This window comes from Halyomorpha halys, unplaced genomic scaffold (assembly GCF_000696795.3).
Source record: "Halyomorpha halys isolate HHAL.00 unplaced genomic scaffold, Hhal_1.1 Scaffold689.1, whole genome shotgun sequence".
In the NCBI taxonomy this organism is placed as follows: domain Eukaryota; kingdom Metazoa; phylum Arthropoda; class Insecta; order Hemiptera; family Pentatomidae; genus Halyomorpha; species Halyomorpha halys.
Genome location: NW_027113663.1, coordinates 509,143 through 533,502, shown reverse-complemented (window position 1 = coordinate 533,502; position 24,360 = coordinate 509,143). Strand labels below are relative to the sequence as shown.

Here is a 24,360-nt window from a genome sequence, read left to right as displayed (position 1 = left end):
ATCATACACAGCATAAGAAAGGGCTATTACCCTGTGAGGCGAGCTAAGGACACTTAGCACCGCACTTGCAGCACAGCATTTACCTTCTCTCGTGACGGAACGGGTACAATTGTCTGAGCTCACCCCTCCTTTAAAGGCAGTTCGTGTTATGGAGGAAAAAATCCGATTGTATCGCCTAACCTCTTTAGCTTCGTATATACAAAACTGTGTGTAATCATGAAGTTTAACAAGATGGAGGCTAGTTCATTCCAAATAAAAAGATTAATTTTACTAATTATTAAAAAAACAAAAATGTAAGTAGCTCCGTCATTTAGTTGAGGGGGAAATTGGGGGCATACTTAAATAATAAATAAAAGATTAAATAAATTTTAACTTGAGAGATAGTGTACAGAGGGAGAGAGGGAATAACAAATGGAGAGGTTGATTAAAACAGTCCTTAGAATGGGACTGCCTACTTTATGTAAAAGTAAAAATAGTTTTTCATTTTTTTTTTAAATTATTTTAAACTCGGTTATTTAGTTCGTGTTTTCTTCGAGGGACAATAGGCAATGAATGGGGTTTAGACTCTGAAAATATACTCATGTACCACCAACTCAATTCATATACAAATTTTTAACTGAGTAACTCAGTTTAGAGGGGCTGAATAGGTACGCAAAACCCTAAAAATCGCATATTATAAGGGTGTTGCTATAGTTTAAAATACAGTAATCCTGGACATGAGGAAAATAATGAAAAGTTAGTGAGTAACATCACTGAAAATAAGTTTCATCTTTGATTCTCTAATTCTTTAAGATGGATTAGTGGGCCATATTTCAATTTTGTACTACTATGTTACTAATCTATTGAAGGGTCGAGAATAGAACCAAGCAGCCAAGATTCATAACCAAAAGTAACCCTGGACAATTCGTCGATTAAGTTATGAAAGAAAGATCATATTAATTATGTATATCCAATGAATCAATTATTTTATGAGAATCACATAACTTTGACCCTCTTTCTGGTCATTTCTGACGACCGGGGGGGATTATCTGGAGGTGATCTACCTATTCTAACCATGGTGGGAGGTGTGTCAAGTTTTTCATTTCGTGGTAGTACCACAAACAAACAATTCGACCCCCTCCCCCAGGTCGGATTCAAACCGACAGGTTGCTAAGACCTGCGCCTCAACCACTTGAGCTACGGACGGCTCGGTATGTCACATAAATTCATCGTTTTTTATCTATCTATTACTATGTGACAAAATTATTGGCAATAGCAATTCACGGGGTAGAAGAGAGAAAACTTAACTGTCCCTGCATATTTGTTGAAGTGGCGTAACATATAGGGATTATTCTTTTCTACGCCTTAGGTATAGTTGCGATAATACTTATCACTTTTTTTTTTTTAAATGGGAGTCGGTTTATAGCGGAAACGTGTGGGATATAATATGGTTTAGGAAATTTTACTGAACAAAAGAGAAGAATTTATGTAGATATGCTGTTGGAATAAGTGGTTGCAAAACAACGAAAGCTCTGAGGACTTCTCCAATAGGTAAACACGGAGATTACTTCATATTCTTGCCCCCGCTATTGCATGAATAAGGGATTTACAGAATTATTGCGCGGAATCTTCCAATGATGTCTCCTAAGATTATTATGCGCACTGAACATGTAATGAAACAGTCTATACAATAAGTTATACTTCTTTAACAATGTTCTATAACTAAAAAAAAATTAAATTATATGGGATTTCGAGACGCGAGATGAAAAGGAAGTAGTGCAACACTGGTCAGCTATAGCAGGAAAAATTTTATATCGTGATAGGAGAGCTTATAGTAGCTTAACAATCGAGGCTGTGTCGGTCAGATTGGCTGAACTCCTGTGATCTCATAATCTCCTATTACAATATAAAACATTTTGCTACTATAATTGACTTTATAAGCAGTTCTTTTATAATTATTATTATTATTCTAGACTAATATTTCCTGCTTTAAGCCATTAAGATAAAATATAATAAAATTTCTATACATTATTTCATTTCTAGAAGTTTCACTTCTGTCGGCCCTTCCCAAGACTGCGTTTTTTAAAAAAATTTTCAACTGCTTTCATTCCTATGACGAATTTTATTCTTGAAAAGACGTCCTTGCGAAGCGCCGCCTTAATGTAGTTTTAGTATTGATTGATCCTCAAGATTCAAAAAAATATATATATCTATATGTGTATGTATTAAATTCTATTTTTTTTTTTTTTTAAAGAAAATACATATAAAATCACTCATTAACTTACCTGTTCTATATCCGGCATTGCTGAGATATGTGGCGAACGTCCTAGTCTCGTAGGTGGACTGCCACTGTGGTCCTGAACAGTTTCCGTTGTTGGTGTAAACTTGGTGGTTATGCATGTACATCCCAGTGAGCATGGAGCTCCGCGAGGGGCAGCACATGGGCGTTGTAGTGTAGGCATGTCTGAACTCTGCGCCTCCGTCTCGAAGCAGCTTCAGGGTACGCGGCATGAATGTCAGAGAACCTGCAAGGCAAGGGAGTCATAAATTTGTCTCTCAAGAAATACTTTAACAATATAGAACAATCAAATACTGTAGCAGTTACTTTTTAATAAATTATTAGAATCATTTTATTTTTTTTTTCAATTTTATCGAAATATACATTTGCGTCAAATAAATGAATTTGTTGGTTGAATTATAAAACTACTTTGATAAATAATTTATAAATGAATTAACTGTTTGTAGTACTTTAATTACTATGTCGGAGGTCCTATAGACCATTAGTTTTATCGATGCTAGTTTAGGAAGAAAAATTGCAAACTTGTTGGTTTGTGTGTGTAGAGTTAGTAATCAAAAGAGGCAGTTATATCTTTTTAGGAGTGTGAGGATAGGATTGGGAATGAATATGATGGTTTGTTGCAGTTATAAAATAAAATTACTTGATACGAAATATAGCATTCATAAATACATTAATAAATGTATCACTGGAAACAATAATTATATGATTATGCTAATCACCGGAGAAAGAGGTTTTCGTAAATAACTACTGTATCCACAAATTCATTAGGGTATATTATTAAAAATCAGTACTTGTACAAGGCATCATAAGGATTCGCTTCTTGACCAATAGTGCAAAATATTGTAAGGTGTGAAGTTCTCATTTACGCTCAGATACGAGAATGTTCCCTGGAAGAATGAAGAAACTGGTACCCAATTTAGGTTGATCCAACTAGACATCAGATTTGATTCACGTCTGATAAGACAAAAAATATTTTTTTTTACAACGGCTGGTTATGAACACAGGGCCAATGAACAGCCCACCATATTGTCTCAATAAGCCATCAGACACTAATGCGTATGTAATTAATAATAATTGTTACTACTGTACACTAACCTTTACAAGTATGAGTAAATCGGCTAAACATACTATAAAGTTTATTTCTTAAGACTCAGGGTTCCTGAGCCATAGCCATATACTTTTTTTTTTTTTTAAACAATAATACGTATTATTTTGATTAAATAATATATTATCATTTTCACGTCATTACACATTATCAGTATGCATTTATACACATTTTTAATAACTCCTAGCATAATTAGTTGTTTTCGTCAATAAAAGAAGCAGTAAAAATTCACTGCTAATTAGCAATTAGCTATTTTTGTTAGGCAGTTGTTAACTGCCCATTAAGATGAAAACTAATAAATCAGTTCTGAACTGTCCAAGGAGAGCCTGAGGCACTCGTATTGCTGCGTGAGTCTTGTTTGATCCCAAGATATTCTTCAAACATAGTAAAGGCAGTTCTTACTGGAATCATATTTTTACATTTTTTTTTATTTATTGTTAGTATTATTTTATATTTTTAAATATGTTTTTACATATTTTTTTCATATGTAAATTGTTTTTAAACCTTATTTTTACTCATTAGAGTCCTTTATATCTGGAATATATTGCAATGATAAGTACTGCGGTTGTGCGAAATTTCGAATTTCGAGATTTCGAATTTCGAGTTTTCGACGGAAATACATGTTTTCAGGGTCCCTGCGTCCAAAAAAAGTTTTACTAGTTTAGTAAAATGACCTGTGTGTGTCTGTGATCGACGTAGCTCAAAAACTAATTTAAAAAATATTCTTCTAGTAAAGTATCATTAATTTTAATTATTTGAAAAAAAAAGAATAAGTAGAATTAAAAATAATAAACAATAGATAAATCCAAATTATTAAAGAACTCAATTAATAAATAAAGGACAACTTAAAATAGAAATATGCAAATCTAACGGAAAAAGCCGAGACGACCGATCCTTCACGACTGCATTAATCTTCGTCAACTTTGTTAAACTGTTGTATTCTCAGTATGAGCAAAATTTATATTCGTTCTGAGAAATCCTAAAATACAAATTTGTATAGCAACAGAAAAATACAAACTTTTTTGTTCATAATTTTCGTCTTTAGATTTTTTTACGAAAATCAAAAAATGGTTATAACTCTAACACGAGCCCACTAATCTTCACGAAATTTGGGAACGTTTGGAGAGTGATAAATGCAAGTTGTTTGAAGCGCGCACCGCACCAGACTTTGTATATAGATTTTTAACAGCTTCAATCCTCATAAAGCATGTTCATTTTCGTGATGATACGATTCATAGTGTTTCGACTGAGTTCGTTATGACTCTAAAATATTGCTGCAGAAATAAAATTTAAAAAAAAAAGGAATTTTTCTTATTTTTTTCACATTTAGAAAGTGATTGATCCCATTTATTGTCACACGGTGGCAAGTTAAGTTTTATTTTTTATTAGTAATTAGTTTACATAGCCAATCTTGATCATCATGAACTGCTATGTCTCTTTAATGTACGAGTATATCTGAAATTCATGCAACTGGATAAATGAAAAATACACAAAAGCAATTATCATTCTAAAAGTAATAGTTTAATTAGAAAACGGTTAGTTTAGGTTTATTTTTCAGTAATTAGGTTTACTAACGGTAACTAGGATACTAACGGACAATTAGGTTTATTTTTCAGATATAATAATATGAAAAGTCTGAAGACTCGTTAGAGATGATCTGTCATATTGGACACAAGTGGTATAAGAAGCAATAAATGTATGCAGAAATGATGATAGCATGAGCTAAACAAACACGACCCTCCTACACCCCTCCCCCCCGTCAAACAATTAACGAAGACACTTTGGACATAAGATAGAGGAGGAGGATTTGTGGTCCTCACTATTTATGACAGAGGAAGCACCCACGCGAGGCAGTACTATTTACGGAGTTGCCGAATCCGTGGGTGCGTGGGTGACGTCTGTGGGCTCATTGAGAAAGTTTCTTTCATTCATCTCGGGACCAGCCAGCAACAGGTGGCCCTATCTCACTCATCTTAATTTGTATATATTAATATATTCTTTTTTTATTCTCCTTCTTCTCCTTTTTTTTTTCTAAATCGTTTTAGAGCCCACGTCTCCTTGCCTCCGCCAATCGGATGTGTACTATCAATCATACTTAAGCATAGAATCTTTTCATTAATCGAAATTCAAATTAGGAAACGTTTTAGCTACTTAATTAAACAATCGATTGATTCTAATTAGTAAATTGAATGTATAAATATTGTTTAGTAAAAGAATTGATGGGTTTGTGCTAATTTATAAATTATTTTTACCCAGTTGTCATGAGAGCTATTATGATAGTATAGTTTAAAAAAAAATTGCGTAATCTATATACTTACCCATTATAGAAAACATTATAGTAATTAAATATAGTGAAAGAAAAGTCCTCTTCATTATTTAATTTTTTTAAATTTATTTAATTACATCTAAAAACGACGTTTCGGGACTAGCCAACCAATCATTCAGATATCTACTAACAAATTCAAAATATTCATCCTATGCATAAAACAATTAATAAATATACCATAATTTTTTTCTTGAATTTATAGTTATGTTTGGAATTTTAAATTTTTTATATAATTGACAGCAATATGTTTATTGTTAATAATTAAAGAATAATAATAAGAACAGAAAATTTGATATTAAAAGTTATAATTAATCAGATAATTGTTATTTAAATTTTTAAAAAAGTTGTGGTATATTTATTAATTGTTGTATGCATAGAATCAATACTGTGAATTTGTTAGTACATACCTGATGATGGGATGACAATCTAGAAACGTCGTTAAAAGATATAACTAAATAAAATTTAAAAAAAGGTTCAATACTGATACCAGTAATTTCTGTTTATGCAGGCCTTTCCGCCGATCATGATATCACCGATATAAATTGTTGAACAGGAATTAGATGATTTGTAAGGGAAAAAATCTGTCATACTGCAGCTAGTTATCCGTCATACAGATTTATAAAGCTTCTTCTGCTAATAGCATGTAGCTCATAAAAAGATTCTAACTGAACATCTCCGATTGTCAACATATTTCTGGGCGAGGTGCCATTATTTCAATTACTAGAAAAATGTTCGAAATAATTCCGTAACTCACTTTTGGCATTATAACAAAGAACGATATTTTTTTCAGTTCGGTCTGACTGAAAAATGGCGATAAGTCAGAGATTTTAGTGAGACAACCTTTGAACTATATATTTACTTCTAAAACTACGGTTTACAAGTTTTTTCATTTTTTAACTATGCAAAACCCGCAATACAGCCGGCACTAATTATTGATTTTTCTCCTTAGATGAGGACCACCTTCATGTGTGTGTGTGAATATATAAATGAACTCCTTACACAACCGTTGGTCTATTAACAGTACTTTCTTACAATGTACAGTGAGAATTTTGTATATATATATATATATATATATATATATATATATATATATAGGTCAATTGCTTCTATTTAACAGATGGTACGACGAGGGAGAGTTTTCTTAAGCAAACGATAGAAATCGTCCTGTGTTCATAGGTTCCATTTTATCCAGGTTATTCCCTTATCTGGAGATCAGTTTATTTCCAGAACGACGGTAGGGTTCATCTGGAACTAAACTCAACTCCTGATCCAGCATCTTGGCCCTAAAGGGTTTATATTCAAGTTGAAATTATAATTCCAACCTGGGAACATGATTAAAATATTAAAAGCTTGAATTTTTCATATCATAATTCCTTATCGGAAAGATGGTGACTTATGTTTTTTTATTATACAATTAAAGAAAAAAAAAGTTACTCTTTTTAATATTATAAAACATAAATTACTCATATTATTGTAGTCACTATTGCTCATTAATGCAACGTCGTGTGATAACTTCAACCCAAATCATTTAATGACACCAATCAAGGTAAATTGCCGTATCTTTTGGAGACAATGAAATCAGCACATTCTGAGGCCGAAAATAGCCACACCCACTCAGCGATCTCAATAATGAGTGACATTTACAAGACCTAATAGTTCAACTTCCCTCCGGGCTATCTTGATCGTAACAATTCAAAGGTTCATATTTACATATTCATTTAAATGTATTTATGTTATATTGTTAGTGGGGTGATTTGTTACTTTTAACGCTTCCTAAACACACGTAATATATAGATATAGTGTACATTAAAACGACTTCCTTTTATAAAGTTGTTAAAGCTTTAAGTACCTACGGTTCCGCATTCCTGTGTTAACATTTATGTCCTTCTATTGGGAACAAGTTGCAACCTATAATAGCTCTTAGCAATTGTCCATATAAATGATACGACAAGTCTTTAACTCATTTGTTTTTATAGCTAAATAACCGTTATTAAATCAGCAAGTACCCGTAATCACAATTATAAAAATATTTATCTAATAAAGTTATGCACGTCCAAGTTTGCCAGTTTTTGCTTTCACTTACCTATATATGGAATATAAAGTATCAGGAGTCTGCAAAATTGCAAAATTCGAGTTTTAAAAATCAATCTTTTAGGATAAAAGTTTTCTGTTAGCATGGTGTATACCTCAGTCTTAATGTTGTTGTAAATTGTATGAATTATAATACATATTATACAACATAATTATTATTGTAGGTTTAACATGGATGAATATGGAACAGTGGTCCCGAAACGTTGTACTGTAATATGATAATTTAAAATAAATTACATCCAATTGGAAGTTTATTTTTATGAATTGACTTCCTAAAGGGAAAATCCAGAAAAAAAAATTTATGAATTAATTAATATATTAATATTAATATTTATTTAATTATTAAATATTTATATCTCGTTTTATTAAAAATTTATTTTATTATTATTGCTATTTTAATTACTTTAAGATGTTAATAAAAAGGTTTAATATTTCCTTTTAATTTACATCGACGGTTGAATAAGCTAAAATATAAAAAAAATGGGAAAAAAACTTTGAAGAGAAATGAGCGCATAGCTCTTTTAATCTTCGTGCCATCAAATAAATGACTCCCAGCATCGAAAAGAGAAAAAAAGAGTACCTTTGATGAACCTCTAGGAAACCGAAAAATCACCGGGTATCCACTATGATTAAATTGTTACGATTATCACAATAATGACATGGACTAATTAATTTAAATTATTTGCTGTATTAATTATTTTTGCTAAATAAATAAATATTATCTGATATTCCAAGTATAGTTCGCGATTAGTTACTAATTACTCACGAACATGTGATTTTTATAGAACTTAATTATTATATATAATTATTTTTTAAATAATTTTAATTATTATAGTCGCTATATGGCCAAATAAAATATATTTTGCGTATCAGTTAGAAATAATATAATAAAAAATATCAACTATTATTTCCATGATAAAATACAAATAGAAAATTATTAAAAACGTGCTCCTACACAAATAACAAATAGTTTAAATTTGATTTACATTAAGTTTCTATGATTGTTATCATGACCTTCATAAATGTAAACATCACTCTCATGTTATTGAAATATGGATTTTATTAAAAAATTTTTCTACTACACAATATTAGTGAACATTAATTTTTTGGTATTATTACTGTACGTCACATAGTTCCTGAGATATAGATTTCTCAAAATAAATTAACTAATTACTGATATTTCAGTACGTTCCATACAACATTTTAATGAAATGTTGCTTTTTTAAAAAGCTATATCTCGAGAACTATTGAACGTAAATAGCTCTATTAGTGCTTACATTTTAGCAAATTTACTCTACTTTAAATGATGCTCTTTTGGATTTTCTATTGTTGTTGATAGTTCTAAAGATATAGAGCACCGAATAAAAAATTAATTATTTTTAATGTTTTGAAACAGCCGCCATTTTTTATTCCCGCTACCTATACTTGGCAGAATCATCAATTTTGACTAGTAATTATACCTAGTTTTCAATTAAGTAATCAAAAATTGGGGTGAAATAACCGCCTTTTTTCTCCTCTTGGGCTCTTGAACTATCACTTCTTAAGTACTTTATCCAGTTTCTTTTCAATAATCATAATAAAAAAACTAAGTCGATGAAGACACTCTTGTTTTTTGGTAAAGTGCGAGGTGACTCAAATAACTTAGGTGACTTGCTGGGTTTTAAATTTTTATTATACGAATTGAAAAAATCGGAATAATCCAAAGCCATTTTCCATTGTGTACATAAATAAATTGTTAAGTTAATTTAACTAATAAGTCGGAAAGACTGCACGAGCCATAGTTTAATACCTCTAAATTTTAACATTTGCAAAGTTTCACATCGATTGATTGAATGTCTGATGAGGAACTTATTTGCTTTAGAACAACTTATAATTCCCAGGCAACCCATATAATATTTAGGGTTTTATCCTTCTAAAAACTTCTCAACTAAGATTAATATTAAATGAACGGAAACTGGCTTTTGTTCAATTTGTAATACTAATTCTTGTAACTAAACCTTAGAATTTCTCTCGTATCCAATCCTTACAATCCAAAATCCTTCGTAAAATCCTCAATGCATTTTACTTTGCCAGGAATAAAATCATACATAAAGACCTTAATGTTCCCTATGTAACCGATCTAGCCCGAACCAGATATCACTCTTGCCATGAAGATTGCCACGAGACCTGCTAATGTAAACTGTCATTAGAATGCTACCAATGGATAGTTTCTCTACACGCCTGCAGTACTCCATTTTAACTAAGATCAAATTTACTGAATGTATTATATAATATACAGTTGTAAATTTCAATAAAGATATAAAAAAAAAATTTTTTTCCACTACTATGTCGTATTCACTTTTTTCATTAACACCCCTTGGACATTCTAAATATATAGGCCCAAATTCGTTTAGGACCCCATTTCCCTTTAGAGTGCCTGACAATATTATTATCTTACTTTTATATTATTTCATACACTAATATCATTCATTGTTTAGAGCGAAAAAGGGGTCATTATCCTCTACGAAGAAGTAAGGCAACTCAGAAATCAGAGACGTCATTCATTCCAAAATTAAGATGCAATGTGCTAAAAATGTTTTCAAAGATGTATTGAGTCCTCCCTTGTATATTTATAAAATTTCCGTCAGGCCAGATGCGAGATTTAACCACAGGATATTGTTGTCGAACTATTTTGTCTAAAGTAAAGAAGCCAAACACTCTTTTAATATCGTGGCTGCACTTGCCAAGAATGCACCTAATGAAAGCATAACTGAATGTTGTATTAGAAAAACGTAATGATGTATAACGGAAACTACAATCATCTTTCACCTGATACAATGTTATATACACCTGACACAATAACCTTTTAAAACAATACTTTTTGATTTTTAGAAACAAAAATTATGATAGAAACAAATGTTTATTATTATTATTTCAGAGTTTAAAAAAAAAAACATATTATTTTTTTAATAATAAAATTATGTAAGAATTGTGCAATGTATTTTTAAAAATGGTCTTACAAATTCTTAGGTTCAAATATTATAATAATGAAAAGCCTATAAAATGTTTCCTACTATTTAGCTATGCATTTTACAATAGAAATAAGATTTTTAAAAAATAATAAGTTAATAATACATAAATTATAACAATATTTTAAATTTAATTCTTGTTTCCATAAAAAAAGTAAAGTTCCAAAATATATGGAGAACAATTCAGAATTTCCTATCGTGCATTGTTAACTTTTTATGATATCCTAATATTGTTAAAAATGATCGAATTGTTATTAAAAGGTTTCTCACGACGTATGAACCCTCCATCCATCTTTAGGATTCTTTTTCGAAGCCATCAATTTATGATGTTTCCTGATTATTATTTTTCATTCTGGTTATTTGTTGCAACAGAATAACCCAGCAATTGACGATTCTTTATCAATCAATATATTTGTTGTATAATATCAAATTGGCTGTAGAGGCCTTGTAGATCTTTGGCGCCCGAACAAGCCTTCTCCACGCCTGCCTACCTGAGGCTACTGCTTTCCAGTTTCCTACATGCAGTTCTTTCGCACTTTCTTTGGTTCTGTCTATCCATTTAGTTTTTGGCTTACCACAAGATCTCTTGCCTACTATACAGGCATTCATTATTGTTTCGAGCCACATGTCCCACTTATCTTTACTTCCTTACCTTCATATCACGACATATTGACTCAGCAGTTCTTCTCCTCCTCCTGTTAAGGCTCTGACCACAGATCGTTCCTATAATTGTACGAAGGACTTTCCATTCAAATCTCTTGATTCGGCTTTCTAGGTTGCCTGTTAGAGCCTGGTTTTCACAGCCATATATTACAATTATCATGGCATTGTACATCCTTAGTTTTAGATTTTTCTGGATTTCAGTATTCTTGGCAGAAGACTCTGTTCGCGCATGTTATACGCTGGTCAATCTCAGTCCGTTGATCATTTATTGGTGTTATTGTGGAGCCGAATTTTTTCTTAATACAGTTTTTGCGAGTCTACCCACGTCATCTAGGTTACTTCCTAGGACCGAAACATATCACAATTGATGCTAAAAGTAAATTAGGAAAGAGAAAACACAAAATACAGCTCCTGAAGTTGGATATCCGAAACGTCGTGAATATGAATGAACAGGAATATATTATCGATGTAACATTGATAAAAGATAAATGTTTGAAGAATGAAAGCTATAAAAAAATCCAGAAAAAAACAAACAAATCAAACATTGGTGCTGTTGAAAAAGAAAACTACTTATGTTTTTAAAATAAGTTTATAGAATTTTTTTGTAATGAGAATGATTTCTCTCGAAAGGTGTTTTTGATTTACTTAATTATCGTTATTCAGGATATTTCATGTTTCAATCATCAGCTCATTGCTTTATTATTGTTTTTTAAACTATTTATTCTTCACCACAAACTACTACATGCTCATAAAGTTTCAGGGATTTCGAAAACATTAAAACACGTGTTAAAGAGGAATAAGAGGAAATGGAGAATGAGTACTGCATTCTCCATTTCCTCTTATAATATAATGACATTAAAAAATAATATAGTAACTATTTAAGACTCTAGAGATTCCAAAACGTTTATATTATTTATTAATTTTGTATCCATGGTAAATTAATAAATGATTCATAATAAACATTTTAGTACTTTACGTTTATTTATATTATTCCAAACTAGTATTAGAACAAGGTTTATGTTTCTTCTTTTTATATTTCTCTCGCTTGATAATTACAGAAAATGTGTTCATTTATGGATTTTATTAATGCATTGTTAATTTTCCTTAATTAATCCTTTAAAGCGAATCCCTTAATTAATCCACCTGACGCCCACGCAATATTTGTGACAAGTACATAAATTTCCCTCTCCATTTCGCATTATTCCTTCAATGAAATACAGCGTAATTAATGAGGGAAATAGTGATTGGCATTTCCATTCACAAGAATAATACTCATTCCTTCTGAGGGCATAAGCTCATTTCCGGTGAGAGTAATAAACGTTACAAGCTTATGAAGAGTAGGCACATGGAAATAAATGGCATTGGAAGCACACCGTGACTCTTGCCAGATATCCTGTGAATAATGTCATATAATATGACTTATGCGAACGTTTCGGTCTGAAATATGACATCATTGATCATTCTTTCATCATTGTCCCTTAAGAATAATATAAATTTGATAATTTTGTTAATTATATTTTCCACTTATGCCATGTGATTTTTTAAAAGTCTTTATACCATCACGAAAGAGCCTTATATCTCTTTTTTGTAAAAGAGCTAGATTATTGTGCAGTGATTCTCAACAATTGTACAGCGAGGCTTAAGTATGTTACTATCGGAACTAGTTCCTCTCAAAAACTAAAAATAAGATTACATAATATTCTGTCCAAATATTTATTATCATTCGAAATGCTGAGGTAGCGATATTTTACTGTTGCTGAGAGGTTTCACAAAATTCATAACGGATTGTTAGTATGCCGTCAAATCAATCACGTGGGAGAAATACTGATTTGGTGTCCACTTCATTCCTGACATTTTCTCCATTGTATACTGCCATTACTGAATAAAAAAAAAAAATCTACCAAAAATTCAGTTGTAGTCGTTAGATTCTATATTTCAGGGAATCATAGAAGTAAGAATAAAAAAATAAGAGCAAACAAATAAGATTAGTGAAGAAAAAAAATAAGAATAGTGAAGAGAATAAGCCTTCAGTACATTAAGGATTAAGTAACAGAACAAGACAATGGACTTTTTTTTTTTTTTAACATTAGCTTAAATCATTTATTAGTCTTTATTTAGCAATAGCATAATTGACGAAGAACACCAGCGATGGGATTAAAACATGTCTGATGTGGTGTTTTGTTTATTAAGGTAGTGTTTTATTTTTGTTTTCATTAATTAAATTTTAATAAAATGTATTTTTTAAATTCTATTGTAAAATTTTTTTTTCTTTTAAAAAATAAAGGTTTGAGTTTTTTCATTGTTATCACTACTCAGACACTAGTGTGGGACGGTGGCGACAGAGAGCTTGGATAGGCTGTATGGAGTAAAAAAAAACATGCAACAATAAAGTTGCGAAACATCACAACAACAAAGTCTTATTAACTGATCTTAAAGAATCTTAAAAATACATATCATTAACTTATAAATACATATATACACAATATTACTGTTGTCACAGAAACTATGTACATTGTAGTTTTATAATAATTAGTTGGGAAAATTTTTTTTCTAAAAAAACTATTTTTTTCATTGAAAAGCATTATTATGCAAACAATAAAGACACGAAACGTAGACCAGTTATTTTATGGATTGAGAATCTTAATAATATATATCATTAATGAGTAGCTTTGATGATTCAGTTATAATCTAACAAATGTATGAATTTATATATACATATTAAAAAAAAAAAACTTATAAATTATATAATATGAATTTCATTAGTGAATACAAATTATGTATCTCCTGCTTTCTTTTTCTGTTTTGACTCTTATAAATAATAAATTTTTCAATCGACTTACGTATTGCTTTACTAGCGAATTCCTCAGTGTTGATTTATATTACAATATTGCATAAAACTCCCATACCACCCAACGACACCCAAACAAGATTTCTGACAAATATATATCCTTCGCTAATCCGTATTGTGCAACCCGGTATATACGGGTAATGATATGCGGCGCCTATGATATACAAGTTGTCACGTAGGTTTGGCATTACATCTGTATTTGCATATATAAGCCTTGTAAATTCATATTTTATTCTATCCGATATTCCTCATTCAGATCGATCCGATCTTTGCTTTCATTCTAATTAAGTATTTGTGTTGCAATGGTATCGTTTTTCATCTGCTGTTGAATTATGCATGGCAATTATTCAATTCTTGTTGACACTGCAGTTGAGATTCGACGAATGTGTAACAACATTTGTTTACTAGTAAAATTAGAACTAAGTTTATTTGCCAAAACGATTTTGGATTTATTAGGTCTTTGATACTGAGCTGGCCTATTTTTCTTAATACCAAAATAATACAAATAATGCAGTGCATGCATTAAGAGTGGGGAGGAGGGGAGGAGGATATTTCACCTCTCAAAATAATTAGTGAAAAAAAATATAAAATATAACTGAGTTTAAAATACACCAATACTGGTAACTGTGGTAAATGATTCTTATATTTTAAGTAAAAATTTTACTTAAAATTGTTTTGCCAAATGTATAATAAATTGTCAATTGTTATTTCATTTCTTATTTAATAAACTAAAATAAGTGAGTTAAACTTCTTTTATTGCATTTATTTTTAATTGTTTAAGTAAGATGCTGGATGCATATAAATGAATAATATATTGTATCAAATTAGCTCAATTTGTATCGCTTGTTGTTCAGGGAACCCCCTTGAGAAAATTCAATTCAATTATATATAAGGCACTGCAAACTAATGTATAACTCTGTCGGCGTGTCGTATAGTTTGATGTATGTCATAGTCTACAGTCCAGTAACCGATATAAATTCAATATTGTTAAATATATTTTTTGTCACATTATACAGTCCACTCCATTACTTCAGAACCAGTACTATATTCATCCATAACTGCATACTCTGGCTTTAACCTAGACTGCAGTCATTGAAAAAATGGTCCTCCGAGTTTTTATTAATTATTAAAATTTACTTTAAATATCCTCTAGTATTGGACAAGACAAGACAATCACTTGATTGTGTATATTTTTACTAGATATTGTAGTGGAAACTATTTCCTATTAATATATTTGGATTCATATATTTTTTAATCAAATTTTCCAAATTCTTCCTTCATCATATTTTTTTATTTACATTATGAGTAGTTAATTGTCATTTTGATATTTATCCGCAATTATATATTACATTCTTAATTAATTATTTTATGATGTACATTACTTGAAAATATTTTAGTTTCATTATTAATATTAATTTATTGTACTCTAATTGTTATTGTTATTACTATATGGACTATTATTAATACCAAAAATTAAAAATAAATGAAACAACGAGATAAATGTTGACTGACCCAGGTGGGAATCGAACTCACAACTTCTGATCCAAGGACTCTGGGATCCTCGCATCAATGTGCTTAGGAATAAGGCCCTCTCAGAAGAATGTTTCATGTGCAAACGAACGTAAATAGAATTTGAAAAATTAACTTAATTTGTGTAGTTCATGGTCAAACCTAAACACATTGTTATTTACATCGAATAGGAAGTGAAGGTTTTAAACTTTTTTTTTAGCTGCTTATTTTCCAAGACTTCTGATTTTTTTCCCCATTTATGATTTTATAAAAAAATTAACTATATCTTTTTTAGATTTATATGTATTTATTTATAATAATAATATTTGACCTTATGATTTCAAATTATGAAGAGGGTCAGGGCTGCGGTCAAAAGAAAACTAAACATAGTTAACAATTTATTTTCCGACGTTTTGCCCCACTTTATATAGCTTCATCAGTTGGCGAAATGAACAATATTGTTTCGCAAGTTTTCATTGGAACAACCCTAATAGCTCTACAAAGTGGGCCAATACGTCAGCAAATAAACTATAGTTTTCATCTATTTTTTGTTTTCTTTTGACCATCTTCTTTATAATATTATTAAAGATATTAGAACATTAGTTTCTATGATTCAATGCTAGATTAATTAATAAATCCTTGACTAATTTTGATGAATACACTATCTGGAATCCTCATTCATTAATGCAACGCGGCAAAGTTTATTTGTTATACATTCGTCGGAAAAAATAGCAAGCGCTAAATGCGGACCGTTGCGCTGGCAGTACCAGTGATAAAGTCTGTTTACTTACTATTTTGGGAACCAGACGGCGTGAGATTATGGGCTCGTGGGCTATTTCCAGATCTGTTTAACGGGGTAAATATAAACACTTCTGCCAAAACTAATATCTATTTATTTCCGTACCGACCGAAGGAACATTATTAGAACCGAACAGGCTTCAAGAGTTCTCTAAATATCTGGTATTTTCGAAGAACTCTTGGTTTGGCTTAGAAGAAGAAAACTTCGAACGCGATTAGGAAGAAGAGGCTGATAAATGCCTGTGAGTACGTATAGGTTTCAGATTTTGCAGCTAACGTAGATTACACAGCACTACAACTAAAACTTTTATTTCAAAAATTCGAACTTATCCTAATTGGTTTCAGATGTGCTGAAAACTAAAACGTACCCAATTTTCTTACGTCACGTTTAGATTTTTCGTATATTCATAATAAGCAATGCCAGTTTAGAAGCACTAAAATGATTAATATCAATCAATCTACAAACAATATTAAATTTATATTATATCTGAATTGCGTTCCTGTAAGTTGTTTATACACACTCTACGAAGTCTGTTTGAATTCGAGATATAAGGCAAAGTATTTATAATCATTAAAATCAATTCGAGTGACTTTTTGTTGCCTCGTCCAGCTAATGTAAACTTTATTTTCTTTCTGAAACTGCATGAAAACATTTAAATTTGGACATAGTAAAAATGAATAATAAATCTATTTTAACAATGTGAGGACAAATCATCACTTATCCTGACTAGTGTGAAAAATTTAAGTTTTTGGTTTTTATTGGAGATTTGTATAAAACAGTTCTAAATCCGAAAATTAAGTTAGTTTTTTATTTGAAAATTTTGAATTGTGTTATTATTTTTATGTTAATTTTATTTCCTGCATTTTTGACCTTACTGTCTTTTAAAAAAAAGTATGACGCAGACATATTGGAAGTAATGTAGACATATTTTACTGTTTTGAAACCTTTATTGACTGTCTCCCGGACTATCTTCCTTCAATCTACTTCATACGATGTGTGGTGGCGGTCAATAAAGGTTCCCAAACGTTGGTTAACAATAAATAGGTTTTTGTTACTATTTTTAAACATTTATTGACCGTCACCCGGACTATCTCCCTCCAATATGATGTAGACATCTTGGAAAAATAAATTATTAATTTATTAATAAGGAGTAATTAGAAAGGAAGATGTCATCAGAAGACTCGGTCGGTACCTACTAGGAAGAATTATGAAAATGATTCAGATATAAGTATCTGTAATAATATTATTCAATTATAGATTATTATCAATTGCTTTTATAATGTTTATAACATTTATAATTTTTGTCGTTTAAATAACGTTAATGGAGTTTATTTCCCTGCGTGCATGAGCAAAGAAAACTAAATTCTAGTTCTATTTTCCTTTTATATTAAAATTAAAATGTATTCCCTCCGTTCACTTTTTTTTTTTATATAGAACAATACCATGGAAAATGTTCTCTTTGTAAAAACAGTGTAGGGTTGTTAATTAAAAATATATGTTGTATTGCTTTGTAAGCTTATACTCTATATATTCATGTTTACTTATTTGTTCTAAAAAACAAACTAATATAACGGAAAAAGAAGTCCCTTTGAAGTTTTTTGAGTTCATCAACATGGTATTGTTTTCACTGTACTAACTTGACTTTTAAAAAAATACAATATAATATTAATTAAACTGAAACTATAGCTTATTTGCCCAATTACACATTAATATCTCGTTTCTTGGATCTAAATATGCTTAAGTGAGGAATGTAACTGATTCCTTTATTTATTTATTTTTTTTTTTTGTGATTGACATAGTTTGAAAATATCAATAAAATAATGTTTAATATAAAAATGAATAAAAATATCTTCTTCTTTTACTGGCACAACAGGCTAAAAATATATGGCCATAAAATAAAATTAGTTATATATTAAATACAAATTTTGTATCTTCTCATGTACAAAATTACGAGCTAATAGGCACCTGTGAAATTAAATTTCGACTAAGTATTAGAAAGGTCTTTCTTTTTATATTTTAAAAATAAATATCAAAACATCTAGTAAGTATTTTTATTTCATTTCTTCCCTGTATTTGTCTAATCGACAAATGGAAGACTGGTATAATTTTCTTTTAACTTGAAAAAATGATACTTTATTCTAGCACATTCTGTCGATTAAACTTTAATTACATTTTTATATTTCAACGAGTCGGTATTTTGCTCAATCACTTTCACTATGTTGGAGTTAAAAAAAAAAAGCACAGAACACAAAAATCACGATATCTGTAATATAAAAACTAAGAAGTTGGACAACTGAAAGAAAGAGGATGGTATCAAGGTGCTATCTAGATGTAATCAACCTATTCTAACCCCATAATGTGGAGCAAGTTTTCATTTCGTAGGATAACCACAGAAATGAGAAAAGTCGACCCTCCAGCCGGATTCGAACCGTCGCCGCTACAGTTATCAGGCTCTGTAAAGACCTGTACCTCACCACCTGAGCTACGGACGGCTTTTTTTTTTCGTCAAACACGTCACTATTTAAGCAAAGCAGCGGAATGTTGATATTTACCAATATTATTATTTATTTTTATTACACCTTACCCATAATGACCTATAAAGGTGTGACTTATTTTTGATATACATTTAAACCTTCAGTGCCTTATTTGAGCTTTTATATTTCTGTAAAGCCGATACATAATGCCTTTAAGATAAGTGGTTTAATAAATTGTTTTGGCAATTGTGATCGATCATAAATTTATTTATCATATTTGGGTTTCCTAAATTTAAAATACTTACTAAATAAAAGAAAAAAAATAATAATACTGGCAATGTCAGAAAAATTACAGTGAATGAAATGGCGGGGACAGAAGACTGGAAGGCACGGCGTTGCAACAAAAACTTATTCAGGAGAGCTCTATAATTCAACCTCAGCACCACACCGATCCGCAAAAGGAAACAAAAACCTCTTTGTTTATGTTTTATTTACCGGCTACCGGCCCCTTTATACCACCACACTATATATTATATCTTCGGTATTTTTATACAACCGGCTTGTCTGTATGTCTGCCTTCTACAGTACTACTTGGCTTGTTTCCACGCACTGCTTGCCAGCAGAAACGTTCGCAGCTACTGAAACGGAAATTATTTCACTGAAATGGTCCACTACATCTTTTCTTTTTTTTTTTAATTTAAATCTATTATTCCAGAAATTATCATCGATTCAAAAAGAAAAAGGTTCGTTTTGATTCCATCCATTGAATCTGCGCATAAATTAGAAGAGTAAGTAGAAAATAAAATTTTAAAAAATTGGTTAAGAAGATGGACTTGGAACTTAGCCATTAAATATGCAACACAATGGCTGTCTACAAAGTAACCTTGAAATTGATCAGTTAGATCATTTTATAATAAAAATATCTGAAGATCCACATCAAGCAAATGTACGCAATTGCCCTAAAGGAATGTAATGAGAGTATACTACGTCTAAAGTCATTTAGTACATATGTTCCTCTGAATTGTATACCAGTAATAATAATTTAAAGTGTTAACAATTTTACTGAGTTATGCATTTTTTTATTGTAAATTCAAGGAGCAGCAGGTGAATAAAACTTTACGTAGGCAGATCTTAAATTAAACCTTAATAATTTTAAAATATTGTTACTATTAATAAATAATCCTTATATAGCATTAAATTATCGTAAAAAAAAAAAGAAGAAAGTTACAAATTATGCTCAATACCATAAGTAGTATCCAACTCTGCATGCTATCAAAACCTGAAGAGAAAATAACATCCAGCATGTACAAAGATGAACAGTTTTCCGACATTTCTAATAAAAGGGCATTTAAAGGAAAGGTACTAGCCAAGTTTCCTATAAGATTGAAACTATTTTTTAAAAAATTATTACACTTTCACCGGCTAACCTTATAAACTTCCCGAAATTTTCTACTAAGAAACTTATGTCCAAAAACGAAAACACTCTTCTTGAGATAAAGGAACTGAAGTGAAGGAATTGGTAGGTTTGGCGAAGTGGGGCCTGGCGGAGTGCGCAGAAAGTAACCTGACTGTGGAGGAGGTCGCTTCCTCTACCTTTTTGGCCTGTGCAAGTTCCAGTCGTTTCAGACGCTGGCCTCATTCGATCCAACAGGAATGCAGCATCTTAGAACACATTTCTGGCCCTGGAATAATTCTCTTTGGGTCCTCACAGGTAGTGAAGTTCTGTGTGTGATGATCAAGTTCCATTTTTGATTCATGTTCCCGACCACAGTTTAAAATTTCAACCCTTGAATTTTAATTTTGATGATTCTAACACTAGCGACTAGACGATGCCTCTACCTGTTTCATTACCAATTTCTTTCAGCAGGATTTCACATTAATTGGCCTGTAAAAGTATGATCTCCTGCTGAAAAAATATTTTAATTTCATTATTACCCTAATTAATTAATTAAAATCTTACTCCTTTCGTGTTTTTATAATTGATATTGTTTGCCAGATTTTTCCTGTTAATCAGGGAGTATTGAAGTTTTTTGGCAAGCTTGTCAGGCAATTGCCAACGAAGTTTACAATGAACATTCTTTACTATTTAGGAATAACTGAACTACTATTTAGAAATAACTAAAGTCTGCGTGGTTAGGAATTAGTAATTTTAGAGTTAAAACAATAATTTTTTTTTTATATTAGCTATTTTACTCACACTACGGTTTTTCTTACAGTTTATTGGGTGTGAAAACTCCACACAATAGTAGTTGGGAATATAGGAATCGTCCTCGGCAAAAATCCCACTTTAATTGTTTCGGGAGGCTTAAGTGTTGTAAAATATAATATATAATATATGTGTTGGTATATTGTTGAACATACATAAGTAACGGTATCTTTTAATGTATCTATCATCTCCTCTATTGTGGCAACTTGTAGTTCAAAACACCTTATCACGACTTTACAGTAAATAAGTGAGCGATGGGTATTTATTCTCCTTTAAAATGAATGAAAAATTCGTGATCGCCAATGTTTCAGACTGTCTTGCGTAACTGGTTTCAACTAATGAATTTCAATCCTTCCAAAGAATGGAGATATATTTTTAACACTATTTTCATCTTTCCTAATAATAATAATTATGTAACACTATTTTACTATTACCAAAGTAGACTGGCTAGTTTTGTCATTCTGTCTCATAATTAGATCTCATGGTTAGAAATTAATTTTAATAATTAGATCAGAAATAATATTGTAATTACACAGAAATTAAACTAAAGTAATATAAATATGTAATTAAAATCGGTATAATATAATATAAAATAAAAAGAAAAAATCATTAAACTTTTTTTATCAAACTGGAGTCCGATCAGCAGTATCTCTCACTTCTAGTTACCGAATTAACACATTCCAAATTGTCCAAGACCAAATAAACAAGCCGCGATCCGTACCTTTCGAAGTCTCAGAGGAGCTGAATATAGAATTGTTTAATAAATTCTTAATACAGCCAATAAACTGCATGGCAATGGTTTAGCATTCTAAACTAGATTTTTTTTTACAGAAAATATAGAATAGTCCACAGGTTTTAACGCCTTATATTAAGGTTTATGTTTAAGCTTAAACTTAAAATAAAAGTTAAATAGACGAATTACCTCTGTCGAACAGATCCGCTACCTTGGACTACATTTGGACAAACGATTAACCTGGAATCATCACACAAGACTGAAAAGGCATGAAACAGCACATCGATTTCGACTATTACAACACTTACTAGACAAACGGTCTAAACTTCCAACACATTACAAAAGACTGATCTACATCACTGTAATACGGCCAATCTGGACATATGGAGTTGAGCTTTGGGGCTCCACTAAACCTTCGAATTCCTCTTGTATTCAATCCTTACAATCCAAAATCCTTCGTTAAATCCTCAATGCTCCTTATTTTGTCACAAATAAAATCATATATAAAGACCTTAATGTTCCCTATGTAACCGATCTAGCCCGAACCAGATATCATTCCTTCCATTATAAACTCTCTAACCACTCAAAACCCCCTAGTTTCTAATATTGCATCCTCTTCCATTCCTGACAATCCTCCGAGGCGCCTGAAAAGAAGATGGCCACGAGACCAGCTAATGTAAAATGTCATTAGAGTACTACCAATGGGTAGTTTCTCTACACGCATGTTACACTCCAATTTAACTTAGATCAGATTTACTAAATGGTTTATAATGTACAGTTGTAAATAGCAATAAATAAATATTAAAAAAAAGATACACGAATAAACATATCATTTAAGCAGGTCATTAAAAGTAGGTTAAGAATCCCATTAGAATGTTCGTAGTCCTTGGATTTGAACACAAATACCACATGTCTAATATTTTAAAAAATATATAAATAATACATTAAGTATAAAATGCAGAAAAGACATAATTTCGTATAGCGTTCAGAATGAATCAGCCTTGAACTATTGTTTACTTACTCTTTCGAAAAGACACGAGACAGCCAGTGAATCAGATCAAAAATCGAAAAGGAAAAAAGAGAGACAAGATAGGAGTAAACAATCGCTTCATCGAACTGACTGGATTGATGACAAACACACGCGGATGTTTTTGACTCTCATCGTGTATATTTTTCTTCAAAATTGAGAGTGATGATTTCTGAGTTCGGTGACCCCGATATCTCATAAGTGTTTACAATGTCAAAATTAGAATTTACAACCTTTCTCCGAATCGGAACGTAAATAGAACTGTGTTAAAATATCCGATTGTATACAGACATATTTTACAAGCCGTGGGTGAAGATGTCTTCTTTTAATTGGTTTCTTATCTGATAGAAGGATACAATGTATCTTTCCTTTGATATTCAAATTAAATCTAACAGTATCCTTTTGGATTTAATGTTTGTTAAATAAAAGCTATAAATCATACGCGAGGTGAGTAGTTGTTAATTCCAAATATTCATGATTCGACTAAGGAAATGATTAGAGGCCATATATTACTTTGTATTCACTATATTTTATATTCAAGGTTCCTCTTTATACTTTATTGATTCGGGTGATTTCTATTAATTATTTCTCAACTGCCTGGAGGAAATATTGTTACAAAAAAAACTAAAAAAAAAAAATATTTTATCGTCATCCCTTATGTTTTAGGATCATCTCCTTCTAAACCAGAATCTTAAAGCTCCTCTAACCACAGCCACCACAGTTTATTTTTATTCTATTGTACAAATAAAAAATGATAATCAAATGTTTTAATAAATAACTACTAATTAAAAATATAACTGCTACATAAAAACAACTGAAAGCTTTAACTATAATTATTAATGTATGATAGTGTGATGGCCTAGTTGGGTCCATCCTGGCCTAATGGCCCTTAGGAATTAATAGAGCAACCTAAAAGTTTGGAGGCTTCTTAACTTAACTAAAGCATCGCTTTCGATCAAACTTCAGAAGTTTGTAACTGCTAGTTCAGAGCCTTGAAAATCACCAAGAATTACATAAAAATATGAACAACGTACAAACAAAATCTCTTTTTTTTTTGTTTATTTAAGCTATTTTAAACTAATAACATATTTAAAATTAATATATATATATAGAATTATGCTATTCTTTCGATTTTCTTTTATCCTGAACATATTTTTATTACTTATAAATTTAATGATGTTCAAAATTTTCTGGAGATCTGTATTATAAGTATGATCATTATTAGTATGGTTATCACATTTTTTTTTCAATAACTAGTAAATGATCTAATATATAACATCCTATAACTGAACA

The 24,360-nt window shown here is 30.7% G+C and overlaps 1 protein-coding gene across 4 annotated transcripts in view; it reads right to left on the bottom strand.

The window, feature by feature from the left end:
* LOC106685400 (Extracellular sulfatase Sulf1) overlaps positions 1-24,360 on the bottom strand; it is a gene marked incomplete in the record, with an annotated part of 308,543 nt that overhangs the window by 131,176 nt on the left and 153,007 nt on the right. For all 4 annotated transcript variants that reach the window (XM_067051057.1, XM_067051056.1, XM_067051055.1 and 1 more), the window contains 1 exon segment: positions 2,265-2,504. In XM_067051057.1, the coding sequence (XP_066907158.1) occupies positions 2,265-2,504 (240 nt within the window).